Source organism: Tursiops truncatus, chromosome 1 (genome assembly GCF_011762595.2).
Source record: "Tursiops truncatus isolate mTurTru1 chromosome 1, mTurTru1.mat.Y, whole genome shotgun sequence".
Lineage (NCBI taxonomy): Eukaryota > Metazoa > Chordata > Mammalia > Artiodactyla > Delphinidae > Tursiops > Tursiops truncatus.
Window position 1 is genome coordinate 128,737,910 of NC_047034.1, and position 25,777 is coordinate 128,763,686.

Sequence of the window (25,777 nt, forward strand, 5' to 3'; positions counted from 1 at the left end):
AAAATATATGATGTTCAACTTTGTGGGGTGTAACTAAAGCAGTTCTTAGAGGAAAGTTTATGGCTGTAAATTCTTCTATATGACAAAAAGAAAGGTGTAAAATCAATGAACTAAAGTTCCAATTTAAGAAGCAGGAGAAAGAGCAAAACTAACCTGAAATATAAGGAAGGAAATAACAAAAAGTATAAACCCATGAAATAGAAAACAAACAAACAACCAACCAAAAAGCTAAGTTCAAGTTTTAAAAAACTTGCTTATCACTAATTTGCTTCCCCATTCATTCTCTCTTTCTCTGTCACCTAGTTTATCCATTTTACTGATTTTTTAAAAGAACCAGTATTTCATTTGATTGATTGTTCTCTATTGTTCTTCTAGCCTACAGATATTAAAAGGATAATAAAAATATTATGAATACTTTTATGCCAACAAATATGACAGCTGAGGTGAAACAGACAAATTTCTTGGAAAAAAAAATCAACTTACTAAAATTGACACAAAATAAGACAAAATCTGAAGAAAAACAAAAGGAAAAAGAAAAAAAAAGAAAACCCCAACCCCAGAAAACACCCAAACCTACAGCTATTAAAGAAACTGGACGATCAAAAGCCTGCCCTCAAAGAAAACTCCAGGTCCAGATGGTGCTCTGGTGAATTCTACCTAACATCAAAGGAAGGTGTAACACCAAACTTATAATCTTGAGGAATTTCCATACTAATTTTATAAAGTCAGTACCCTAAAACCAAAAAGTGATAAGTGAAAAAGGAAAAAGAAAGAGTAAAAAGAAAACCAGGGGTTTGGGGAGCAGCGTGGGCTGTAGTTATAAAAATGGTGGTCACCTCTTTCAGAAGGTGACACTTGAGGACAGACTTGAAGGAAGCGAAGGCTCATGGGGATACATGTTGGAACAGAACCAGTGCAAAGGCCCTAAGGCAGGAACGTGCCAAGAAACAGCAAGGAGACAAGTGTGGTATCCTGCAGGCCCAAGTCCGAAAAGTATCAACATATGAAGGAAAAAGGAAGGGATCAACTGTTCAGTACTAATGTTAGTGAAATACAACAAGGACCCTGGATTTAGCAAAGTGAAGGTCACCAGTGACCTTGAAGAGAGCGGTGTTGTGGGACTGGTAAGGCCAGAGAAGGTTTTAGAGAGAATGGGAGAACTGATCTAGTGAGTATAGACAGCTCTTGTGATGGGCTGTGCCTCAAAGGGGGAGAAAGAAACGGGGCAGTAGTTGGAGTGGGAGGTGGCGTCAAGAGAAGAGTTTTTTCTTGTGTGTTTAAGATGGAACAGCATGTTTACATGCTAATGGATGTGATTCTGAAGAAAGAAAACTGATACCACAGAAGAGAGAGGGAGACTGTTAGACGAATGCCCTTGGCCCAATGTCAGGTGCATCTCTCCTCTATGAGTATGCAGTTCTCCTACCAATTTTCCCATTTCAAAAGAATTCTGAAGTCTTCTAAAATCAGCCACTGCCAACAATCAATATTTTATGAAATACTGCAATTATTATGAAGATGATGCTTGCCATATCATTGAATAAATTGTTAACATAAATAATTACTAGAGCACTTGAAAAAAAAGCGCAAACTCTTGAAACATGTCCAAAGTAGCTTTGATTTTTTTAGTGATTCAATCAAGCGCCCCAAGAAGCTTTTCCTCCTTTTGTTTTGTTCTTCACTGCTTTGTGTTTTATGGACCACATTTTGATATCTTCTAGGGCACTTAATCAAAGATTTATTTTTCTTGATGCAGGTTCAATTTCACATAATGCCCTTATGTGCTCAAACAACTTAATTTCTTTAAGTATTCAAAACTGGAGTCTATGGGAGGTGATCCACTCAAGAATGTGTGCATGGGATATTTATTTTCCCGAGGCTGTTGCCATAGTTTTTTGGCAGCAAAATTACATAATGAACTAATTAAAAATTTAAAACACATTGTTAGGCAATTTAGAACCACACTCTGAAGGTTAATTTAAAAGAAATAATGAGAAAAAAAAAAAAAAAAAAAGAAATAATGAGAAAAAGCAAGGAAAAGTCTATATACCATAGAGAGTTGTGTGGTAAGAGTCAAGAATCACAAAATGTTTTTTATTAGTTTTAATTATATTGCTCCCCTAACCAGAAATATATTAACACGTTAGATTTACTGCCTAATTACATACTATGCATAAGTCAGATCCAACTCTCAATAAGGTGTGATAGTAAAGAGGGAGGGCAAGAACCCTTGGGGCTCTAGTTTCCATTACCCCAAAGGAGAAATGATGGATAGAAAATGCAAGTCAGTATTCCAGATACTACAAAACATACAAAAACAAGCATAAAGAAGTGGTTCCTTTCCAACTAAAGATTGTGAGCTATAATTAAGAGGACATAGGTCAATAATCTACTTTGAATAACTAATCTGTTTTTGGCTTATCAAACAAATCTTTAGAAGCAGTTGTAATTGTCCTTATAATTATTAAGAGGTTAGTGCCCTGGATGAAAGTGGAAACCACCTTTAGGGGCACTTAAGTCCCCAAACAAGGTGAGAGCCAGAAATGTGGGAAATAAGCCAGTGCCAGACCCTTCTTTTTACCCTGAGAATTGGGCATAATCTGGAGACCTTGAGTTTCCACTTTGATGATAGCACAGCACAACATGGATAAGAGAGAAACCTCAGGGCTTGGCCAAGGTGGGAAATCTGATGGGAGGTACTACATAAAACTATAACCCAAAGAGCTATGCTCTCAATACAATGAGGAAAACAGAAGGGACGGCTAGAAAATTAGAAAGACTCTACATATATCTGGAAATTTTAGAACATAGTTTTAAATAACTAATAGATCAAAGAAGAAATGATAAAATACACCTGAAACTAAACAATAAAAATAATACATATCATAGGTGGCCACTATTACCATACATATACAATACTTTTCTGGAGGCCAGTGTAGCAGGACACAGAAAAGAAATAAAAACTATAAGAATTAGAAAGAAAGAATCAAATCTATCTTATTTGCATATATGATCATTTACATAGAAAACCCAAAGGAATCTATAGGTAAATTATTAGGACTAATATAATAGCTTAAGAAGATAATTAGATATAAATACATAGGACTCAATAGTAACAGAAAAATATCAATTTTTTAAAAAAATTCTTATATAATAGCAAAGAGCCACAGATGCTCTCAAGAAAAATAAATGAGAGAGAGTGGCACGGACATATATACACTACCAAACGTAAAACAGATAGCTAGCGGGAAGCAGCCACACAGCACAGGGAGATCAGCTTGGTGCTTTGTGACCACCTAGAGGGGTGGGATAGGGAGGGTTGGAGGGAGATGCTAGAGGGAGGGGATATGGGAATATATGTATACGTATAGCTGATTCACTTTGTTATAAAGCAGAAACTAACACACCATTGTAAAGCAATTATACTCCAAGAAAGATGTTAAAAAAAAAAAAAGAAAGGAATTGCAAGTTAAAACAAAAATAAGATACTACAACACACCTATTAGAATGGCTAAAATCCAGAACATTGACAACCTCAAACGCTGAAGAGGATGTGGAGTAACAGTAACTCTCATTCACTGCTGGTAGGAATGCAAAATGGTACAGCCACTTTTTAAGACAGTTTGGCAGTTCCTTGCACTATATTGATACTTCACCATAATATCTGGCAATTGCACTCCTTGGTATTTGCTCAAGTGGATTGAAAACTTATGTCCGCACAAAAATCTGCACACAAACTTATAGCAGCATTATTCATAATTGCTAAAATCCGGAAGCAACCAAGATGTCCCTTAATGTACAAATGAATAAACAAGCTGACCTACATACATACAATGGAATATTATTCAGCCATTAAAAGCAATAAGGTAGCGAGACTTGAAAAGACATGAAGGGACTGTAAATGCATATTGCAAAGGGAAATAAGTCAACCTGAAAATGCTATGTACTGTATTATTCCAGGGAAGAAATGGGCTACATTTTGTGTTTCAAAACTATAATTTTTAGCATATGAAAGTTTTTATGAAATTAAAAACTTAAATGCAATTCTGTAAATGGCAAAACTATGGAAACGGTAAAAAGATCAGTGGTTGCCAGGGGCTCAAAGAGAGGAAGGGAAGGAAGACTAAACAAATGAAGCACAGGAGGTTTTAAGGAGGTGAAACTGTTCTGTTTGATAACATGATAGTGGATACATGACATTATACACTTGTCAAAATCCATAGAACTGTACAGAACAAGGAGTGTACTCTAATGTAAGCTATTAACTTTAGTTTTAATAATAATGTATAAATATTGGTTCATTAAGTATAACAAATGTACCACACTAACGCAATTTTTTTCCTAATAAGGGAAACTGTGAGGAAGCAGAAGAGGTATATGGGAACTCTGTGTAGTTTCTGGTCAATTTTTCTGTAAACCTAAAACTGCTCTAAAAATAAAGTCCACTAATTTTAAAAGGAAAAAAAAAAAAAAGAAAGAAAAAGAAATGAAGGGGACAGTGTTACCCTTCTGAATACGTGGTACTGGCGCAGTGACAGATAAATATACCAACGGAACCAAATCAAACTCACACATACGTGGAAACTTGACTAATGACTGAAAACAGATGAAAAAAAAAAGACAAATTGTTCAACAGATAGTATAAGAACACTTAGAAATACATATGGGGCAGAGGAAAAAGAAATTGAATACCTACTTCACCATCCAACACTAAAATCAATTCCAGGTGGATAAAAGTCTTAAATGAGAAAGGCAAAAGTTTTAGAAGACAATAAAGGAGAAAATTTGTATGTCTTTGGGGCAGAATTTAACAACACACAATAATCAGAGACCAAAAAGGAAAAGTTTTTTTTTGTTTAACTTATTAGTAAAATACTATAAAATATTTAGCTTGAGATAAGAAAGCAAAAGTTTAATTCAGTTAAAACAAACATTAAGATCTTTCAATATCATCAGTAAACCTCTTTGCTTTATGAAACCTGTCCCATAGAGATGACTATTTTTATTTATTTATTTTTTAAAGATTTTTTTTTTGATGTGGGCCATTTTTAAAGTCTTTATTGAATTTGTCACAATATTGCTTCTGTTTCATGTTTTGGTTTTTTGGCCGTGAGGCATGTGGAGATCTTAGCTCCCTGACCAGGGATTGAACCCGCACCCCCTGCGTTGGAAGGCGAAGTCTTAACCACTGGATCAGCAGGGAGGTCCGAGATGACTACTTTTAAAGGAAAAGACTGGTTTAAAAAAACCTGACTATTAAAATTAAAACTTCAATTCTTTAAAAGATATCATAAAGAAAGTGAAAAGAAAAGCCACACATTGGGAGAACATTTATATTTATGAAACATAAACCTGTAAGGGAATCTAATATGGTAACCACTGGCCATATGGGGCTACTTTATTAAAATTAAATTAAATGAAATTTAAAATTTAATTACTCAGTAGCTCTAGCTACATTTCAAGCGCTCAGCAGCCACATGTGGCTAGCGGCTGCTTGATTAGCACCAATGTGAAACATCTCCATCAGCACAGAAGTCTCTTTTGGACAGAGCTGATACAGAACATGTGTGGAATATTTAAACTTCTAAAATAAAGAGACAACCCAATTTTAAAAATGGACAAAAGACATTAGCAGACATTTGACACAACAAAACAACATACAAAAATGAACCATAAACATGTAAAAAGTCATTTCAACCTCATTAGTAATCAGAGTAAAACAAATTAAACCCATTAGATATAATTTCAGACACCCCAAACTGGGAAAAGATTAAAACTCGGTAGCACCAAGTATTGAAGACGGTACAGAGCAGCACATTGCCAGTACTCCGTCTGTAGGAAGGTAACCCGTGGCAACAACTGTGGAAGCAGTTTTGCATTATCCAGACACATTGAAAACTCTGGTACCCAGCAATTCTACTCTAGAGAAGGGATTCTCCACCTGAGCTAAACAGTCCGTCTCCTCACCTAGGGCACTTGCAACATGTATAGATACACACACACTAGCATTTAATTGGCAGAGGTGAGGGATAATAATGTTTCTGCAATTCAAAGAATTATTCCACCTGAACTCTGCACCAGGAGACGTGAACAACAGCAACAAAAATTACGACACTAGAAACAACCCAAACATCACCAACAGAAAAATGGATACATAAACTGCATTTAATGGAATACCACAGAATTGGAAATAAAGGCACCTTACTTACAGATATCAACATAGGTGATTTTAAGGAATATAATGCTCAATAAAATAGCAAGATACATGAATAATACACTTAAGATGTATATAAAGAACAAAAACAGTCGAATAATGAATTTGCGGATATATATATATCTCAAACACACAGACACACACAAGCAAAGGAATGGCTAACCAAAAAATCAGGATAGACTTATCTCTGGGAGAGGAAGGGAGGTATCACCTGGGAAGGTCACATGGGGGCTTTCTGAAGCACCGGTAATGCTTTATTTCTTTATATGGGTAGTAGGTTGAGATGTTCATTTTAATATAGTATTCCTTTATTCTACTCATATGTTTTATATACTCTTTACATGTTTGATATATTTCACAATTTTTAAAGTCAGCTCAATTACTAATTATCTAGGATCCTTGACCTTTCTGAACTTGGTTAGTAATAGTAACTCCACCTACCTTACAGAGTTATTCTGAAGTTTCAAGGAGATAATATATATGAAAGTGTGAATGACTGTGATGGGGGATAGAACAGGAAACCTAAGAGGTAAGCATTTCCCTAAAGATTTCATCCTGGGTACTGTCCAGGATCACAGGGCCCAGAGTTCCTGGGTAGCTATTAATCAAGTCAAGAAGATGTGAGGAGCTCTCTGTTTTGTCACTTTAGAATGGGAATAACTCTAGTCCAATTCAAGCCACAAGAGTATCACAATATTGAAGGGAGAGCAGATACTCGGTAAATACGTAAATATAAGCTTTTATTATTATTGTTGTTGTTAGAGTGACCAGAGGACTGAAAGGGCCTGGAAATCTTGTCATAGAAGAAGAAATTATCCACGATCTGGGTATTTTAAATTTTAGGCTAAATGATAATGGTATGATAATTATCTCCAAATACTGGATGCAAAAGAGGCATAAGATCTATTTTGTCCAGGGTTCTAAAGAGACTGGAGAAATTAGAGAAAAGTTAAAAAGTACATTCCTAGTCAATATAAAAGAGAACTTTTTGACAATCAAAGAGAGAAGGCAGAACTGACGATGTGGTGACTCTCCTTCATCTGACTTATTCAGCCAAAGACAGTTTAGCAGAGACTACTGTTTTGTATGCAAATATAGATTTTAAAAATAAACTGTTAAAATAAAAATACAGATAATATAACTTAGTGTAAACTTACTTTGAAAACTAGCTCTTTTATGTATTAGTCATGAGACGATAGCTAACTTATTCTATCTTTTGGAGTTTCACCTACCTCATCTGTAATAAGGATAGTATCTTTCCTTCAGCGTTATGTGAAAAAAATCAATGTGATAATATACTGAAATCACCAGTGTTCTATGTATGCTAAATCAGCTGCTAATACTTTTTAAAAATTATTATGGAAGGCTTCCCAACTTGTTCACAGCTAGATAAAAAGAAAAAAGCAAGAACATCACTCCAAGAAAACAAAACAACTTTCATGTTTAAAAACCAGTGAAGGAAGAACTTGTATCTGTTACTCAAGAAAAGCAGTAAAACTGATATCCCTGGATCAGTTTCTTGAAAATGTTATCGAATGGCCTTTGGTCTCCCAAAAAGTTTCCTTGAACATGCTTTGTGTAGAAACCTTCCCCTATAAAAACCCTTTTAAATTTCATGACCCTACAGCACTTTCCAGTGTGCTGGAATAAAAATAAGACAGGAATTATGAAGGTAAGATTTGATATAGCAAACCACATTCACTACAACTCAGGTCATTAGGTTTTAAAAATATCTAAAGCTAAGAAAAAGGGTACGTGCTTAATGGCTTATGTCCTCTAAATTTAACCTGCAGAAACCAATAAAGATCTTTAATGTCTATAAATAAGAGACGCTGAACTTCAAGATCAAATTACAGTAATTTATTATAAATAAATATCCTATAAATAACTCCACTTTAATGATACTTGCAAAACTTTGTCCTCTTGCATAGCACTTCTGTAGTTCAGATCAAGTCAAGCTGTTTTCCATGAATAAGATAAAGGCCCCAGAGAGTTTAAATTATTATGTAGTTTCCTATAGTTATCTTGTTATTCTGTGGAAGCACTCTGCTACACTCTGGTTTTTAGTTTGGTCCTGTTTTTTACTTAAGTCTCCAACCTAGCTTCAAATTACTAGTTGGTGGTCACATGGTGTAATGAAGTTGGTGGATTAACTGAAATTAAAACCCAGAATCCTCTTTACCACCCTTCTTTTCAAGCACAGATCAATTATTTATGAGCAAGTTCACCAACACTATGTTTTAATTTAGGAAGCAGTCCATTAGAAGCCAGCTATAAATAAAGTAAACAGAATCTGGCCTCAGAACTTTTTGACCTCACAGTGCATTGAGAAGATGGGAGAAAAGCAGCAATGGAAGAATACAAGAAGAGGAAAGAAAAATAAAAGAACAAAAGAAGCCAACATCTACTGAGCTGCTTCTATGTCAGGGCTTCCACCTAAAGCATTTCACTTATTCTCAGTTAATTTGACATTACTTCATTTAATTCTCACAACCCCATCATGCAGATATTATGTCCCTCTGATTTAAGAGTGAGAAACTGTAGCTCAAAAGGCTAAATTGCTTCCTGGGAGTCATGAAGTAAGTAGGAAAACCAGAATTTGACCTGGGGTTTGTCTGATTCCAAAGCCTGGGCACTTTTTCCTATAGCAGATGAAATAATTTCTAATATTTTAAAATTTGAGTAGTTTAGGAATTTCCAAAACAATAACAAGGCACTAAATAATATTTTCAAAGTATAACATGAACAGCAGAAAGCCATCTATATAGCCATTATTTCAACTGCTTATAAGAAGATGAAGTGGGAGGTTGTCGCCATTTTGCTTAAGATGTATATGAAATCACACACAGAAAACAACAGACAGCCTCACGTGGAGATTGGAAAGTGTAATGAAGTCACACCCAAAAGCAAGACAAAGACAGAGAAGGTCAAGTGCTAAATCACGTCTTACCTGCTGTACTTCACTTTCTCCATTTGAGATTTTCTCAGTGTAAACAAAGGAGTTGAATATCCGCTGCAAGGAAAAGAAAATGAACAAACATCAGATTTTCTAAACAAGACAGCCATTTTCTATATGAATGTGTATGTGAATAAGCTGTTTACAGCACAGATAGAATCAAGCAGAAAAATTTAATTAGAACAGTTATTTTACACAGAGAAATCCAAATATCAGCTAGTCAATCACACTTATGTAAGCAATACCCATCCACTTCTGTAGTGAAATAAACCAGATGTTACGTGATATTTTTCATTTTCAGAAATACATTTAATTATAGATTTCCGGAGCCCATGCCATTTTATCCGACTGGTATAATCTGACAAAGTTGTGTTTCTCATTTAAATCCTGCACTCCCTGAATGCTGTAATTGTTTACAGACACTACAGTCTAATGTAATCAAGCTCTTTAAAAAAGATTCTTTCCATATGCCCTCATGTCCCTGTCCAACCAGTACCTACCCAATATTGTCTATCACCTTCATTACCCAAGCAGCCCCTCGAAAGAGTAAAATAATAGGGTTTGCCAAACATGTGTGGCCTTAAGAGAGAATCCAGTCCTTACACGCCAGGAAACAAGACGGCCGTGCCAAAACATCAGTCCAAACTGCGGCACACAAGCACACACATTCTTCCCGCTGGTCTCTGCCTCGCTGGTACCCAGTCCTGCAGACACTGCCTGCATTTACAACACCTTGCAGACTTATGACTTTACCAAACCCCACCATTACTGACCAATCACAAAAGATTAACCTGTAACAAACCAGAAAAAAAAAAAGAGAACCCAAGAAATGGATCTGTTAGGGACTGGGGGGAAAAAAAAGGAACAGCAGCCTCGTCATTTATCCTAAAACTTTAAAGATACCTCTGGAACTCTTCAGTTGAGTAAGGAGTCAGACCTGGAGATGTCAGCCAAAATTTCCCGTGTTCCTTTGTATCCTACTGACAAGGGTTTGTCGTCATCTGGGACAGCTTCCCAGACAGCCTAACACACCTGCATGGTGGTGATGAGGAAGACAAGTGCCAAGTTCATCAAGTGCTGTGCAAATGAAGGAAAATCAAGGTGCTGGGGCTGGGGGAGGGGTGGGGTGGGGGCATGTTGCTGGGGGAAGGGAAGTAAACACACTTGGCAAGGATGGAGATGGAATGGGACGGAATTACAGTCTGGAAAATTCTAATTACAAATTATCATAATTTTTCAATGCACCACTCATTCAGTCAACAGATGCTTACTGTCGTTTTCTTTCCTGAAAATGACTTGCTGATAGGAAAGGTACAGATTTTTAGTAATGGTGATAATGATACTGGCGAATAGTTATTAAATGTTTACTGTGGGGCAGACACTATTCTTAGGCATGTTACACCTATATACCTATTTCAGTCTCATAAAACACCTTTGTGACAAGCACTATTATTATCCCCATTATATGAGTATATATGAGGAAACAGAAGCGTATTTTATTGAGTGCCTAATGCAATTCACATTGTACCTCATATGCATATCTTATGTAATAACAAAATTCCTGCAGCTCCAAAGATGAAAAACGAAGACCCTGGGAAATTAGGTAATTTACCCAAAGTCATTTGGCAGGGCTGGAATTTGAACCCAGGCAGTGCGACTCCGGTTATGGTGCTACTAACCCTATTGTCTCATGAGCATTTGCTACCTGGTAGCTGGACACATATGAAAAACACTCCTGTTAGGAGCTAACACCCAAACGTAATGCAGATCAACAATCCCTTTACGTGTAATTCTAAAATTCAAAAGGCTCTGAAAATCATAAGTTTTGCATAACACATCTGCTAGCAAAATATGACATGACATGAACTTATTGGTAGTAAATCCTAACTTGAACTGATGTGGATTTATAGTCTTTATTAAACCACTTAGTGAGTATTTATTCTTTTTGATGCAGATGTACTAATGCCTCTGATTACAGGGTTCTGCTTTAGATTTCACTGGAGGTGTTTCATCATCAAGGTGCAACAGGATTCTGAATCCTAAAACAGACATCATTTTGGAGAAGGAATTATAAATCTGCAGACCTCCAGCCCCAGTTTTCTGTGTCAATGTCACTGCCACCTACACTCCCAGACCACATTCTCTATTTTTATATAATTTGATTTTCACAACCTGCTCAGTACCAAGAGTGCACGTTTATTAAAAACTAACATAATTCATGAAGTGTCTCCATATCTTGATGAGTGTGGTCAATTTCTTATTTCATTTCTGGCAGCGATATTTCAGTTGATACATTATCTGTCCTATCCTGGGAGGTGTTCCCCCAAGAGGTGACTGATGGAGTAACCCATGTTCTGGGAAGCAAAGCAGATCCACTTTGCTCAAAACAACTACCAAGGGCCACACCTAATGAGGAACCTCAGATCCTTCCCTCTTCTTTGTTGTTAAAAGAAAGGTGAATTCCTCAGTAGTAATAAGGAATATAAGCCAGGAAGTGTTTGCCAGGCCGTGTCCAGCCCCTGTTTTACTCATTCATTTTCTTAACAATTACTATCAATCATGATGGCCAACACTTTTATTAGAGCCTTTTATGGCTTATAAGTGTTTCTATATTCTCAACACCTAATAAAAATTAGGTGGGTAATAGAAAATGTTAAAAGAAAGAAGTTATAGATGTAAGCAGTAGTGATCTTATAGACTACTTATATATTTTATACAACCCTCTTACCACCCCAGAAATGAAAGGTGGCCTGCTAGAATAATAGTTTGGAGCTATCACCAAGCAAACAACTTTTTGCTCCTCTCCCCACAGCGGGGAAGGGTGTTAGTGAAAGGCCAGTAGAACCTAGACAAGTAACTCACAACTAAACAGGTCAGCCAGCCACGTCTGGTGCAAGGTTAAAAGTTCAGGCTTAGCTGTGTGCCCAAGATCTCAAGGTACAGAGTGATATTCCATTATGCTCTAGATTAATGGCCAGTAATAATCTTTCTTAAAATGCAGGGCCTGCTAAGCCCAGTTCTCAAAGGCTTATTAGGCGTAGTACTTTCATAGTTTACAGTTTCACATAGATGATCTCATTTGATCCCTGCAACAACCCGATGTGGGAGACAGCGATCTGAAACCTATTTTACAGATTAAAAACTACAGCTCAGAAGTTAGAAAACGCATCACAGGTAAAATATTGAAGTGTTGAGGTCTAAATCTAGGTCGTGAGTTAAAAACAGGCATTGCTTCTAGCAAAACTATTAAATTTATTCACATCACCTTTTCGTTCAGGATAATCTAGAAATCCTATTATCAGGATACAGAAAAAGAGTGAAGATTGGGGTCTTTTTCTATCAATTTTATTTTAAGCAAGATACAATGTGCTGGTATAACTTTATATACATATGACCAATGTCAGGCATAACTAATAAGAGTCCCAGACAAAGATTTTATCTTTTATTACTTTCTATTGCTATGTAAAACTGTGAAAGGAATAGAATACAGAGTTTTCTGGGCATTTTATTTTTAATTTGAGAGCCAGGAATTCCAAATGATACACCTAGCTGACATTTTCGTGACTGCAAGAGTTTCTTGGTTGTCAGAGGACTTGAAAAGTGGAAATGGAAAAAAGTTTTCCTAAAACATGACATGAAGAGCAATCCCAAAAGGTCAGATTGTTCGTCTTCTCTGATGCTTCACTCACAGTAACAGGGTTAGGATGTAGGTGGGTAGGGTGGGCATGCCGCATTCTATTTCCAAGTTGTCACTTTCCCTTACTCAAATTCCCTCGAGGACCAAAGGAATTCCAGACATTTGAACTCTTAATTTGAGCACAATCTGGAGGGAGTTTGAAGTCAATCTCCTCGGTGTACAAATCCCTGGAAGTAAAGGCAAACATATTGCTTGTTCTTGCCCATTACTCTTCTCATTCTTGTCAAATACTAGAAGTAAAAATACACTTTGTTGTATAGTGAAAACATCATTAAAATAGGTGAGGTGTCTTTACAAGTTATTTTAAGGAGAAATAGTTCACTGACTCCTCTTTGTCAGTCATATTAATTTCCATAATCAAAAGAATACAAGAACAACAACATGCCTTATTCTTTTTGCGGTACGCGGGCCTCTCACTGTTGTGGCCTCTCCCGTTGCGGAGCGCAGGCTCAGCGGCCATGGCTCACGGGCCCAGCCGCTCCGCGGCATGTGGGATCTTCCCAGACCGGGGCACGAACCCGTGTCCCCTGCATCAGCAGGCGGACTCTCAACCACTGCGCCACCAGGGAAGCCCCCATCATGCCTTATTCTTAAACTCAAGGCAACTAAGTACTCTGATCTAAAGACGAAACTGACCTTTCCCTCATTAAAACACATACCTTGGAAAACTGGAGGTATCTTCTGAAGTTAATTATATGCATATCCTATGACCCAGCAGTTCTCATCCTGGTATATACCTAGCAGAAATGTGTTCGTGTTTATCAAAAGAAATCTTAAGAATGTTCATAGCAGCACTACTCATAATAGCCCCAACCTGGAAATTATCCAAATGCCTATCAGCAACAGAATAGACAAACTGTGTGAATTCACACAGTCGAATATTTGGGCGAGATGAAAATGAACACACAATTGCAACATGCATCAACGTGATGACTCTTATAAACATATTTCTGAGTGAAAGAAGCCAGACACCAGGGCACAAAGAATGTTAATTCCATTTATATCAAGTTCAAAAACAGGCAAAACTAACCTAGCCTATTAGAAGCCAAGATAGTGGTTACATTTTGTGGGACAGTCAACTGAATAGGGCATGAAGCCTACGTTTGGGATGCTGAAATGTTCTTTCTCTTGATCTAGGTGCTGGTTACAGGGATGTGTTCACTCTTGTGAGGACTCATCCAGCTGTACATTTATGAGTGTGCACTGTGCTGGATGTATGCTATACTTCAATAAATCTACTTTATTTTATTTATTTATTTTTTTTTGCGTTATGTGGGATCTTCCTGGACCAGGGCACGAACCCGTGTCTCCTGCATCGGCCACTCAACCACTGTGCCACCAGGGAAGCCCAATAAATCTACTTTAAACACACATTCTAGGCAGTCTCTTTAAAATATACCCATGACAAATGTTTTTGTATATTTTAAAAATCATTTATGCAGTTTTAAAAAGGACAATAATCTATTAACTGGGCTATTATACTTAAAAAAAAAAATCTACACCCCAATCTGCAACCAGATGAAATTAGACTGTACCAATACTGGAGAGTCACCTAGCAATTTACAGATAAGGGCTCCTGAGCCTTCCCTGAGGCTACATATTAATTACTCCCTCAAACTCTAAGTATATACCATGAATTAGTTCTTCAGCTTCCCATCAATGGTACTGTACTAACCTGAATTTCCAGCAAGAAAAAAGTTGTCTTTATCTGAGTCTCATCCAACCTGGACGCTCTAAACTTATATAACACAATTTAATCAAATCTCCTATTTGCATATTCTGTTCTTTTATTCCCTAAGCGCTGCCTTCCCCCTCCTCCCCCAAAGAGGAAATTAAAGAGCCACATTACACTTGAATACAGTTCCCCTACCTCTCCCGCATGAAAAGAAAAAAAGACATCCTGCTCTGTGTGTGTGTGTGTGTGTGTGTGTGTGTGTGTGTGTGTGTGTGTGTGTGTGTGTGTGTTAGTGTGTGTGTGTAGGTGGAGGGAGAGCTACTTTCCCTCACCTCTTAAGGGCTGCAACTTAGTCCTTCCCTGTCCCCAAGTCCTCACTCCATTGACCCACCCTCCCTACCCACCATCTTTCCCTCCCAAATCTCTCTATTAATTGAGCCTGCTTAACAGATGGCAAGAGAATTCCACTTAACTGGAACAGGAACAATTACATGAGTGTTTAATAAGATGGTCAATCCTGACAGTTGGCTCCACCTTCACTCCAACAGCTCTGCCAAATTTGAACTAGATGTTTAAATGAACGGTATAGCACAAAACCACAGAGGAGAAATACCTCTAACAAGCCTAATAAGGTTCTGTTGGACTCCCTCCCTGATCTTTGCTAAGAAAATGCAGGACTGAATTTTTATTCAAAAGCTTATTCTCTTGACGTTTACAGGTCTCTGTCACAAGCCAATTTGGCTGACAGTTCACTAACAGCTTCATTCCTCTCTGGATCTCTTCCTACTGTTCTAGGAATTATGGCCAAAGGGAAGGAAAATACAGATTACCACTGTTATCTCAAGATGTTGACCAACATTAACCATGCTGTCATTAAAACAAACTCCAACAATCACTGGACAGGGAATTAATGGCAGCTTAGTTTAAGTGTTTCAGAAGAAAACATATGCATAACTCTATTCTCCCCTAAGCATACCCCATGAATAAGCTTTTACTAGGTTATAAGGGATCACTCTGCCCAGAGTAGACATTGTCCGATTTTTACCAGACTATTTAACCTCACACTGTTGAACATATGGAAGGTCTAAGGAGGTCTAAGCCTCTAAGGAGGCTTCATCATCTGCATTCTGAGATCACAAACCTGCTGCCATAAATCTCCATCATTAAAAAAAAAATCTCTAAATTTGTTCATCTGGATACAGGTAGTTCCAGAAAATAGTTTACCAAGAGTATTGAAAAGGTTACCACTAACAAAAAAAATAATAACCTAACTGTCCAATAGGGGACCGATTAATTACACTTCATCCAATCAATAATATACTGTACAGCTAATAAAAGTGTTTACAATGATTTTTGTTATTGTTCATATTTTAAAATGAGCATTTTAATACACAAATATTGTTCTAATTACATGTGTGTAAAGGGGGTACATTATGCATAACAGTGTTACCGTGTATATTAACCGTGTATATTAATGTGCTTTGCAACACATTACCTCACTTAATACTCATAGCAACCCTTCATAGTAGTTAGCTACTATGTCATCATTTTACAGGTGAGAAAACTGAGGTCTTAGAAGTTTGGTTTGCCCAAATGTAGAACACTGTAATTAAGTGACCAAGTCTGGGTGCAAAGTTTGCCTTACTCCAAAGTTTATGTATCATCCTCTATGTAATCATCATCTTAATAGAGAAAACTTAGGTAAAATCTAGAAAGTGACCAAAATAGTAACAGGGCTTGCCTATGAATAATGAACCCAGAACATATATTCTTTCCTCCCCACCCCCCAATCTCAAAATGGAGCATGAATTTCCTTTATGATGGGTAATGACAAACATTTTCCAAAGAGTTGACACACTAGGGGAAAAAAAGACATACGTTCAGTTACAATAAACTCTACAGAGAACCATTTGTACTAGATCACCACCTTGAGAGCTTACAGAGGAAAAAGTAAATGTAGGGGCTCATGCTTGATCCTCACTATAAATATTTGATCTTGAATACCACAGTGACTTGCAAGAAACAGGGCTATTCCAGTTTCATGACAAAGGGAAATGCTTAGGTACTGAAAATCATGGTAGAGGAAGAGGCCTAGATTGGGAATTTAAAACAAAACGAATCAGTACACAATAGATGACCTTGTGCAAATGGTACCCTGGGCACACATGTCCTGCCCCAACAGACTTCCTTATTTTGTTTTACGGTTGCTATATATAACAAATGATATAACTATTCCTTGTGTAGTGCTTACTATCTGTCTAGCACCAGGTACTTCACATATCTTAACCTCATAAATGTGAAGATAAATTTACGTAGACTGCACTAAAAACATTATGAATGTATTTCACATACCATTATGATAGTTATTCGAACAGTCTTCATGGTCATTCTATTATTATTCTATTCCATTATTGTTCATCTCTTAACAATATCCTCTTAATGATAGCTATGCTATGATAGTTGGAGGTACGGGGGGCCAAAAATACCTGTATAAATATTTACCAACTCAAGTCCTACCTCATCCCTAACAACCTCCCAAAGGTAATCTCTCCCTTCTCTGAACTTCTGCAGCAAAGACAGTCTATGCTACAGTTAAAATAATATGTTCACTGTAGAAAATTTGAAAATATGTAAAGGAAGAAGAGGGGGAAAAAATCTACTGTCTGACCGCTCAGTAAAAACCAGTTTACAGTTTACTTTATTTCCTTCCACTCTTCTAGATTTCTAGTTTCTAACTTTGTTGTAAATTCTTTGACAACTGGCCCATGCCATGATTCCTCAGCACATTGCATGGTACACAGTAAGCATAAATATGCGTGTGTGTATCCATTAATCTAGGCATTAAGTCATACAGACGGTCAGTTTGGTTGATTACTCAACCAGCTAGCAAAAAAGGGAACAAAGTATCCTTTCTCTTTAAGATAAAAAAAATTCCCCTTTTCTCAACAATCTATTAATAGAGTCTTCCCCCCTCACCTCTGTTTTTCCTTCCCTGTCCTCTTCAGGCTCTAAGTATATACACACACAGCCCCTCGGATACTTCAAGTTTGCAAAAGAACTCAAATTATGAATTCCTTAGTCTCATGGTATTTAACTTACCCTTCAAACCAACATGAGCTCTGAATAGCAAGCAAGAAAGCTCGTGGGAGAGTCACAAATCGGCGACCAGGGTCACCTTTACAAAGGGTTGCCAGTTTGGGCCCTCTCTATCCCTCAAAAGAAATTACAGGGAAAAAGGAACAGCCTGCAGTCTGATTTAGCAGGGAAAATCTAAAGCAATAATCTCAGCAAGCAAAGTTTCTAGTCTTGATCACTTCATTTCCTGTTGTAGCATTTAAACCAGGAGAGCCAGGGAGCAAATAGGAACGGAGAGAACAAAGACAGGCATGGAAAGATGGAAACACTTCCCTAAATGCAATAAAGCTTCTGAAGGGTTACTGAATTTTTGCTGTTGTTGTTGTGTTTGGGCTTTCAAAGGAGGTAAGAGGGGGAAAAGGCAAGTAAATCAGTTCCACATGTTCGAAAGACTCAGCCTTTTAGCCAATGTAACTTGACTATAATATTCATGACAATGCACATGGAAACCTCTCAGAAATGGAAAGCTGACTTGAAGCTGACTTGCCCAAACGCTTTGCAGATGGGGCCAGATTTCCACTCCCCGACTTCCACTCTCCTAACTCTTAATTTCCTCATTCCCTATACCCCAGATCTCCATTAAGGCTTTTTAAATTTCACCTTGAAGGGGAAAAAAAAAAAAAAAAAAGGCGGGGTAGTTAAATGGCCATGCATTTATTCTTGGAGGAAAGGCACTTCAAGTATATAAGCCTTCAATATTCAGTGCTCTCTGTGTGCGCAAATCCACACAAATGCTCAGGTCCTAGGGAATCCATCCATCAAGGACAAAGGGAACTGGAAACCCTGAAATGCTTAACCTTCCAGACCTAAATGACAATGTTTAATTAATAACTCAAGTTAATCACGTCCTTTCTGATAGAGTCAGAAACCATGTAAAATATGGCTCCATATTCTCAAGGAGCTCATTCTCTAGTTGGGAGAAGAAATGAAAGATTAAGAAGTAAGCATGAACGGTGAACAGTGCAATGCAGGCTCCGGATGAACTCAGGATGTTTGGCACAGACCCAACGTGCTGCCAGAGTTCGTGGGGGGCTGGGGAGCAGGACTCTGAAGAGGTGGGCTTGGGCTTGAATTTGAGGTCAGATTTAAATAGGAAAAAAAAAGAAAAAGAGCTTAAGTGAGAGCATTTCAGAGCATTCACAGAGAGGGTTTGTCACATAGTACTAAACACAAAGTACTAAGTATTCAATACTTGGGGCCAGGCACTGTTCTAGACACTAAAGATACAAAAAAGAGCGTAACAAAATCCCTGCCCACGTGGCCCTACATTCTAGATCCTTTGGCCTCGAGAAAACCCTTAAAAAGGACTTACTAAGCACTGGCCTGTATACTTGGAAATGGGGTGTTCAAAGATAAGGAGATTGCTTCTTTTGTAGCAAAGCTCACAATCTAGAGACAGACTCCGGAGTCAGTAATCATGATACAAGGTCAGTTGCCTAAGGGAAGCTTTTGGAAATGAAACTGAACTCAATGGAATAGAACTCAATGTGGAGGTTTTTCAAGCCAGGAAGAGGAGTTGGATGTTACACATATGGTAGGCACTGAGTAAAGAGTTTTTTGAATGAGTAAATGAATAAATGTGTATTTGCCAAGAAATAAAGAGCTGTTAGGAGGATTTTTAGCTGGGGAGTGACATGATGAAATAGGTGCTTTAAGCATGTTTATATTCCACATGCTCAGAGCCATGCACCCACTTCCCTCAACTGTTCCTAAGCCTTCTCACAAAGAAAAAAACCTAGTCCATTTAGAAGCCAGTTACTGTCCCAAGGATCTGTGACAACTCTAGGAACCAAATGAACTGGATCGTCTTTGATCCTTCAAATGACACTTGACCTTAAATGAAAGTTTCCCATTTGTCACATCTCCTTTGTAAAATTTTAAAATCCTCTGAGGGGCTGTTTTATTCAATTTTACGACCCCTATAGCACTTGCACAGAGCGATATTATGGAATGAGATGTACTTGTTCAAAAAATAATTTATATAAAAATAGCTTAATGAAAAACAACTGTTCAGGTTTAAAGCACAGTTGCAATGTTGCATTCTGAGTTGAAGACTAGTTTTCTATTTTTTTTTTAATATTTATTTTATTCATTTGCCTGCGCCGGATCGTAGTGGTGGCACATGGGACCTTTGCTGAGGCATGTGTGCTCTAGTTCCCTGACCAGGGATGGAACCCAGGCCCCCTGCACTGGGAGCACGGAGTCTTAACCACTGGACGACCAGGGAAGTCCCGAAGACCGGTTCTCGACATTTCAAAATATGCTACTGGGAGTCTGTTTTGGATGGTTTTCAAATGAAATGTTCATTTATGCCATCTCCAAATAGAGAGAATTTTTATAAGTTCAATTCTGGTTTATTCTTTTATTTAAAGTGATGCTTCATTAAGTGCAGAAACTATAAATCAAAATTTATCACAAAAGCTAATAATGTCAAATTGCAACTCTGTATAAACTAGCTCTGTATAAATCAGCTATATGCCTGATGAAGGCATTAAGCCTCCCTAGGTCTAGTTTCCCTTACCTATAAAGTGGAAAATTGGGTTAGATTATATAAACCTTGGTGATCCTAAAATTTCCACTCTATTATTGTGCTACAATCTTACTGAAGTATAGATTGCTAGACTTTTGAGAAGCTACTAATGCTAGGTCCTTCTGCCATATGAAATGGATGCTTCAAGAAAATTATATTTGCTGGTGAAATCTGACTTAAATTGTTAAGAAAAATGTTATAAACATATCTCTAAAACTTGTTGCCGGAGGAGAGGCCAAGTATTGAAGGGATGAATAGTTTAAGATGACAATTTAAATAGAGAAAACCAATCTTGAGAGTGGTGAGCTTAAACGTGGACATTAAGACGTGAAACCGAGCAGTTAGCCTTTCTGGAATAAATGTGATGCTAATATGATTACACAAATGTCTCCCAGGTCCTCCTCACTGTATCGTCTTTCAGGCTTTCACAGCCAGGGTGCCTGTCATGCATATCGAATACCATGGTAACAACCCTGCTGTAATGGCTCCAGCACGACACGCCATGATTCTCAGCAATAATCATTAACTCACATTTCAATGAACAATGAATGGCTCTCTGGGCTCAGATTCACAATATAATTTTAATGAATAAATGCTGGTTAAAATTATTTCTGCAAGTTTTTAGGGCTAAAAAAAATAGGAACGTGAAAGGGAGTTTAAAACAAAACAAAACAAAACAAATCCTCTATTACCAGCTGAGTGGCTGTGGAGAGGTTAGATGTGCACCAGTTCCTAATTTGTAAAATAAGAGGCGACAATAATAGCGAGCTTATGGGTTTTTTGTGAGGTTCAGTGCTTGTATAGCACTTATTCCTTACATACAGTAAGAGCTCAGTAAATAGTAACTTTCAAAAATCCTTCAAAATGAACAACTATTCCCAGGAATAAAAAGTCATTTGAGATTTCCTGTGTCCTCATCCCAATGTCAGGAGCTCTTCCAAATCACACTTCCGAAGCCTTCCATAGTGACAAGACTTATTAAAAACTCTATTTTCAGGAAATGGCTTTCACATTAGCTCCCAGTGCCTTGACAAGCTTGGCTCCCAGGCTCAACGAACTGCCTTCTTCAAGTTTCTTTAGAAACCCACATGCAAGCTGGGTCCTTGAGAAAGTGACTTTCCCTTTGATTACTGATGATACTTGGTAGGGAACACCTGTCTGAGCACAGGCCAAATCTCTAGTTTACTAGAGTCTGCGGCTTTGTAAACATTTGCCAAGGAGGCCAGAGGCATAAATTCAAGTTGGGAAATACATCACAGAGATGCTGGTCCCTCCCGGCCTAGTACTGCTCAACAAACAGGGTTCCTGCAGGTACCAGGGGACGGAAGTAGTCCTAAAAATCCAACCTGCAGGTATTAAGCAAATAGGGGCTACAGGAGAGGGAGAAATGCAATAATTAGCTATGCCTCTAACAGAACCCAGAGGCTCATCTAGACGCCTCCCCAAACCTCCTCAAAAAGAGGCCAGAAGATTAAACCTCCTTTAGCGCCTTCACTGAATTATTTACTTCCACATTGTGTTGCAAGTATTTGTTTAGAAACATGAGTAGTGACCTCACAGAAGGCAATAACAACTCCTGCTCACCTGGAGAGGAGTGTGAGGACTGAGGTCCAGGCTTTGGAATCATCCAGACCTCAGTCATCTCAGCTGTGTGACCAGCACAAATTATTTAAATCTTCTGAGCCTAAGTTTCCTCATTTAAGCAACATACCTCCAACGCCGTAGAGACAGAACAGGGTGATCGTCACTACCTACTAGGCTTGCAGTTAGAACTAAATGGAATGACAAGCTAGGACAAGCTAGTGACTGACATATAGTTTTTGCCCAGTTAAGCACAGCTGGTATTAAAATTGTCAACATTTTCTCTGAATATCCCATAGACTGAGCATCCAGTGTAATCACCATTAAACGTCCAATAAATGCTTAATGAATCAATAAAAGATTTGGTATTACTTCCTCATTTGACAGAAGAGGAAAGTAAGCCTCAAACACCATATATGATAGGTCACAATCAGGGACAGGACCAAATGCTGGTTTCTCCTGGCTTTCAGTCATGCTGATTTCTTATGTAACTGCTGCATAATGAACTAAAAACTAAAACCTATTTTTTTTAATTTATTTTATTGATTTACAATGTATACATAGTTGATTTACAGTGTCGTGTTAATTTCTGCTGTATAGCGAAGTGATTCAGTTATACGTACATATACATTCTTTTTCATATTCTTTTCCATTATGCTTTATCACAGGATATTGAATATAGTGCCCTGTGCTATACAGGAGGACCTTGTTGTTTATCCCTAAAACCTATTTATTTACCCTACAAAGACAGAATGGGAAGGGAAAATATATTATCTAAAACTACTGAACAAGGAAAAAGCCAGAACCTCAAATTATTCTCCCCACCAAGCAAATATATGTCTTGAGTTCCTGGAAAGGGGCATGGTATAGTCGAAAGAGCGTGGGTTCTAGAAGCAAGGAAGTCAGACCATGGTCCTCAGCTCCACTACTTACTGTCGGGGTTGGAGGCATGTTGCTTAAATGTCCAAAGCCTCCATTTTCCCGCCTCTAAAAATGGGTGTAATAATATCCACCCGTGGGCAATGACTGCTAATGGGAATAAGGTTTCTTTGGGGGATGATGAAAATGTTTTAAGATTATGGTGATGATTGCACAACTCTGGAACTATACTAAAAGCCACTGACTTATGCCCTTTCAATGGGTGACTTTATGTAAACTATACCTTCCTATGGTCATAGCTGTGAGCACTTAAGTTACTATCTATGTGATGAATATGATGAAGAACACATACTGGGTGCTCAATAACAGTTATACAAATTGGATTTCCATCACTAAGATAGCGGTTATCAGACTTTATAGAGATACAAAACAAATCCTGTTTGCTTGTAATGAAATGCAGATTCCTGGGCCCCCGCCTCCAATAGATAATGGGTCCCCAGGCCCGGGGGAGGTCAATATGGGCGAGAATCATCAAGGTAGTTGTGATGGAGGTGGCCCATTAATCACTGTTTGAAAAGCCCTACACTAATGCACCTTTCAAATCAAAGCACTTCTGTGAATCTCCTTGAAATATCAGTAATAGTCTCCCTATGTTGAATTTCTGTATAAATCCACATTTCCATAGACTATAAAGTATGGTCTGGTTAAAAGAAATACCTTAAAAAAAAAAAAGAAAAGAAAAAAAAGGAAAAAGAAGGAGGGAGAAGGAAAGAGAAATACTCACTCCCGCTGACCACTTAGAGGGGAAAAAAAGGGGCATATTCCAAATCTTCAGTCACTGACAGCTGCTCTCCACTTGCAGCCACCGAATTCAGAATTAGAGATGAACTAATCTTTGGGTGGGGCTTCCTGGGAAGACAGGAGGAAGGAAAGAAGGAAGGAGCACTTGGATTTGCAATGTCTCTGCCTTACCACCACCCTGGGAGGTGTGCGTCGTTAGAATCCCTGTTTTACCAAACAAGAAACTAACTAATGAATGAAAAGGCAGCTTCCTTCAGAGCCACACAACCAATCCGCACAGGGTGGGGTTACTTTCCCACAACTCTAGGCTCCCCTGGAGGCCATGGCTCAAATCTGGGATCAAGATTTCTTGGTTCCTCAAACTGCTACAACCGCTGGTGAGCTTCCTTTGTCCAAGCTTTTCCAGCTGAATGTTCTGGAAGGGCTCACCTTCCCAACGTAGCCCGGCTCAGTTTTCTGTCACTGAGCACAGACTATGGGCTGGCTCTGGACGAAGTGATGCTAAGACAGCCCCATCCTTCAAGAGCTGACAGTGCAAAGGAGAACAGGGAGGTGTAAGCAGGTGTGCAGAAGCTGTAGCTAGTAGCCAGCCTGAGGAAGGCACACCTGAACCAAACACAACACAAAGTTACCTGGACCCTTGTTCTCAGCACTCAGCAGGGAATATTAAGGCCTAATGTGCAGTGCAGGGGAGACAGTGGGAAGGTTGGCTGGTTCGTTTTTTGGCCTGGGGTTCATATTCATCAAAAGCCCCAAACCTGTATGTTTGATCTTCTCCTAATGAGACTTTATACACAGTCACAGAGAGAAAGTGACAAAATGAAAAGAAAAAGGTATTGATCATACAACTTTGAACGTGTATCCCATTAACAGAACACATCATGCATGCACAATATTCTCTAAATTCATGCTTTAAAAATAAATAATGGAAATTAGCTCAGAAATGGCACAATGACGCCGCATAGGAGTTAATTTGTTAAACAGATATATTTAAAATATAACAGCGTTGGTAACTGTTTGGCATTTCTTCATTTATTAATACACTGCTTCAAAACTGGAGTTGAGTTGGACAGCTCTCAGGCTCTGGAAGGCCCAGCTGCTGTTAATACACATGGTTGATCCAACGCTATCCGGGTATTTGCATTATTCCTCATCTATAGCAACCACAGCCCAGTGTCTGCAAGGCCTGATTTTGGAGCTCTGTTCAGAATGCCACCTCTCATACTCATATAACTGCCCTCACCCTGCCACATTCATCTCTCATTCACACCCTGCCTCTTAACACACTGATAAACAGACACAAATTCTCTTACTGTTATCTACCTCTTCTACTATTAATACCACCACCGCCACTTTTCTCCTCCTCTTCCTCATTGCAACATTTCAGGGTAAGAATAATAAGCCTCATTTTTTTAGATGAGGAATCAGACAGCGCTAGTAAAAGTGGCAGAGCGAGATTTGAACTCAAATGTGTCTGACTCTAGGACCAAGGCTCTTGGCACTTCCAGGCCCAAACTCTCTAATAGCTTCCCAATCATTTCAGAGTAAAAGCTCAAGTCCTTTTCCTGGTTCCAAAGCCCCTACCTACAGCCTGTTCACCCTTTGACTTCTCTCCTGCCCTCTCCCCAGTCTCAGTCTGCTCCAGACACACTGGCCTCCAGGTTGCTACTTAGACCTGTTGAGCAATTTCCAGCCACAGGGCCTTTGCACTTCCCGCTCCCCCCTTTTTGAAAAACATTGCCTTTGGATGTACTTGCTCCCTCCTGCCTCTGGAGTTCTGCTCAAATACTATTTTACACAAAATAGCGACCCCAGTAACTCTTGTCACATCTCACATGTCCTATGTTTTACTCTTTGCTGTCTTTCCCTGTTGGTATGCACGTTACATGAGCACAGGGACTTTTGTTTTTTCCCCACTGTCCCAGTACCTAGAACCACTCAGTTAATAAATTCATGAGAGGGGCATAAGTTGTACACACACCATGAGAGAAACATACCCCACTGGGAATTCATAACACAGGGAATCATTCAAAGGGGTGGCTTCCCCCGCCTAGAATGCACTTTACCACTAATTTTCTCAGTAAATTCCTCACTAAGGCTCCCCTTAATTTTTCACCTCCATGGAAAGTCTTCCCTGCTCTCTATGCAGTGGGGATATCCCACTATTCTAACACTTACAAAACACACTGCAATTATTTGTTTACATAGCTCCTCCCCGCCCCTGGTATCTTGTGAGTTTCTAGAAGACAAGGACGGATTCTCATTCATCTTTGAATTCCCAGCACATAGTAGGCATGTTGTTATTGACT

At 38.4% G+C, this 25,777-nt stretch overlaps 1 protein-coding gene across 2 annotated transcripts in view; it reads right to left on the reverse strand.

Moving 5' to 3' along the window:
* The window catches only part of CACHD1 (cache domain containing 1), a 216,899-nt gene that overhangs the window by 122,443 nt on the left and 68,679 nt on the right, over positions 1–25,777 (reverse strand). For both annotated transcript variants that reach the window (XM_019919975.3, XM_033865492.2), the window contains exon 2: positions 9,165–9,227. In XM_019919975.3, the coding sequence (XP_019775534.1) occupies positions 9,165–9,227 (63 nt within the window). The remainder of the gene's footprint in view (positions 1–9,164; positions 9,228–25,777) is intronic.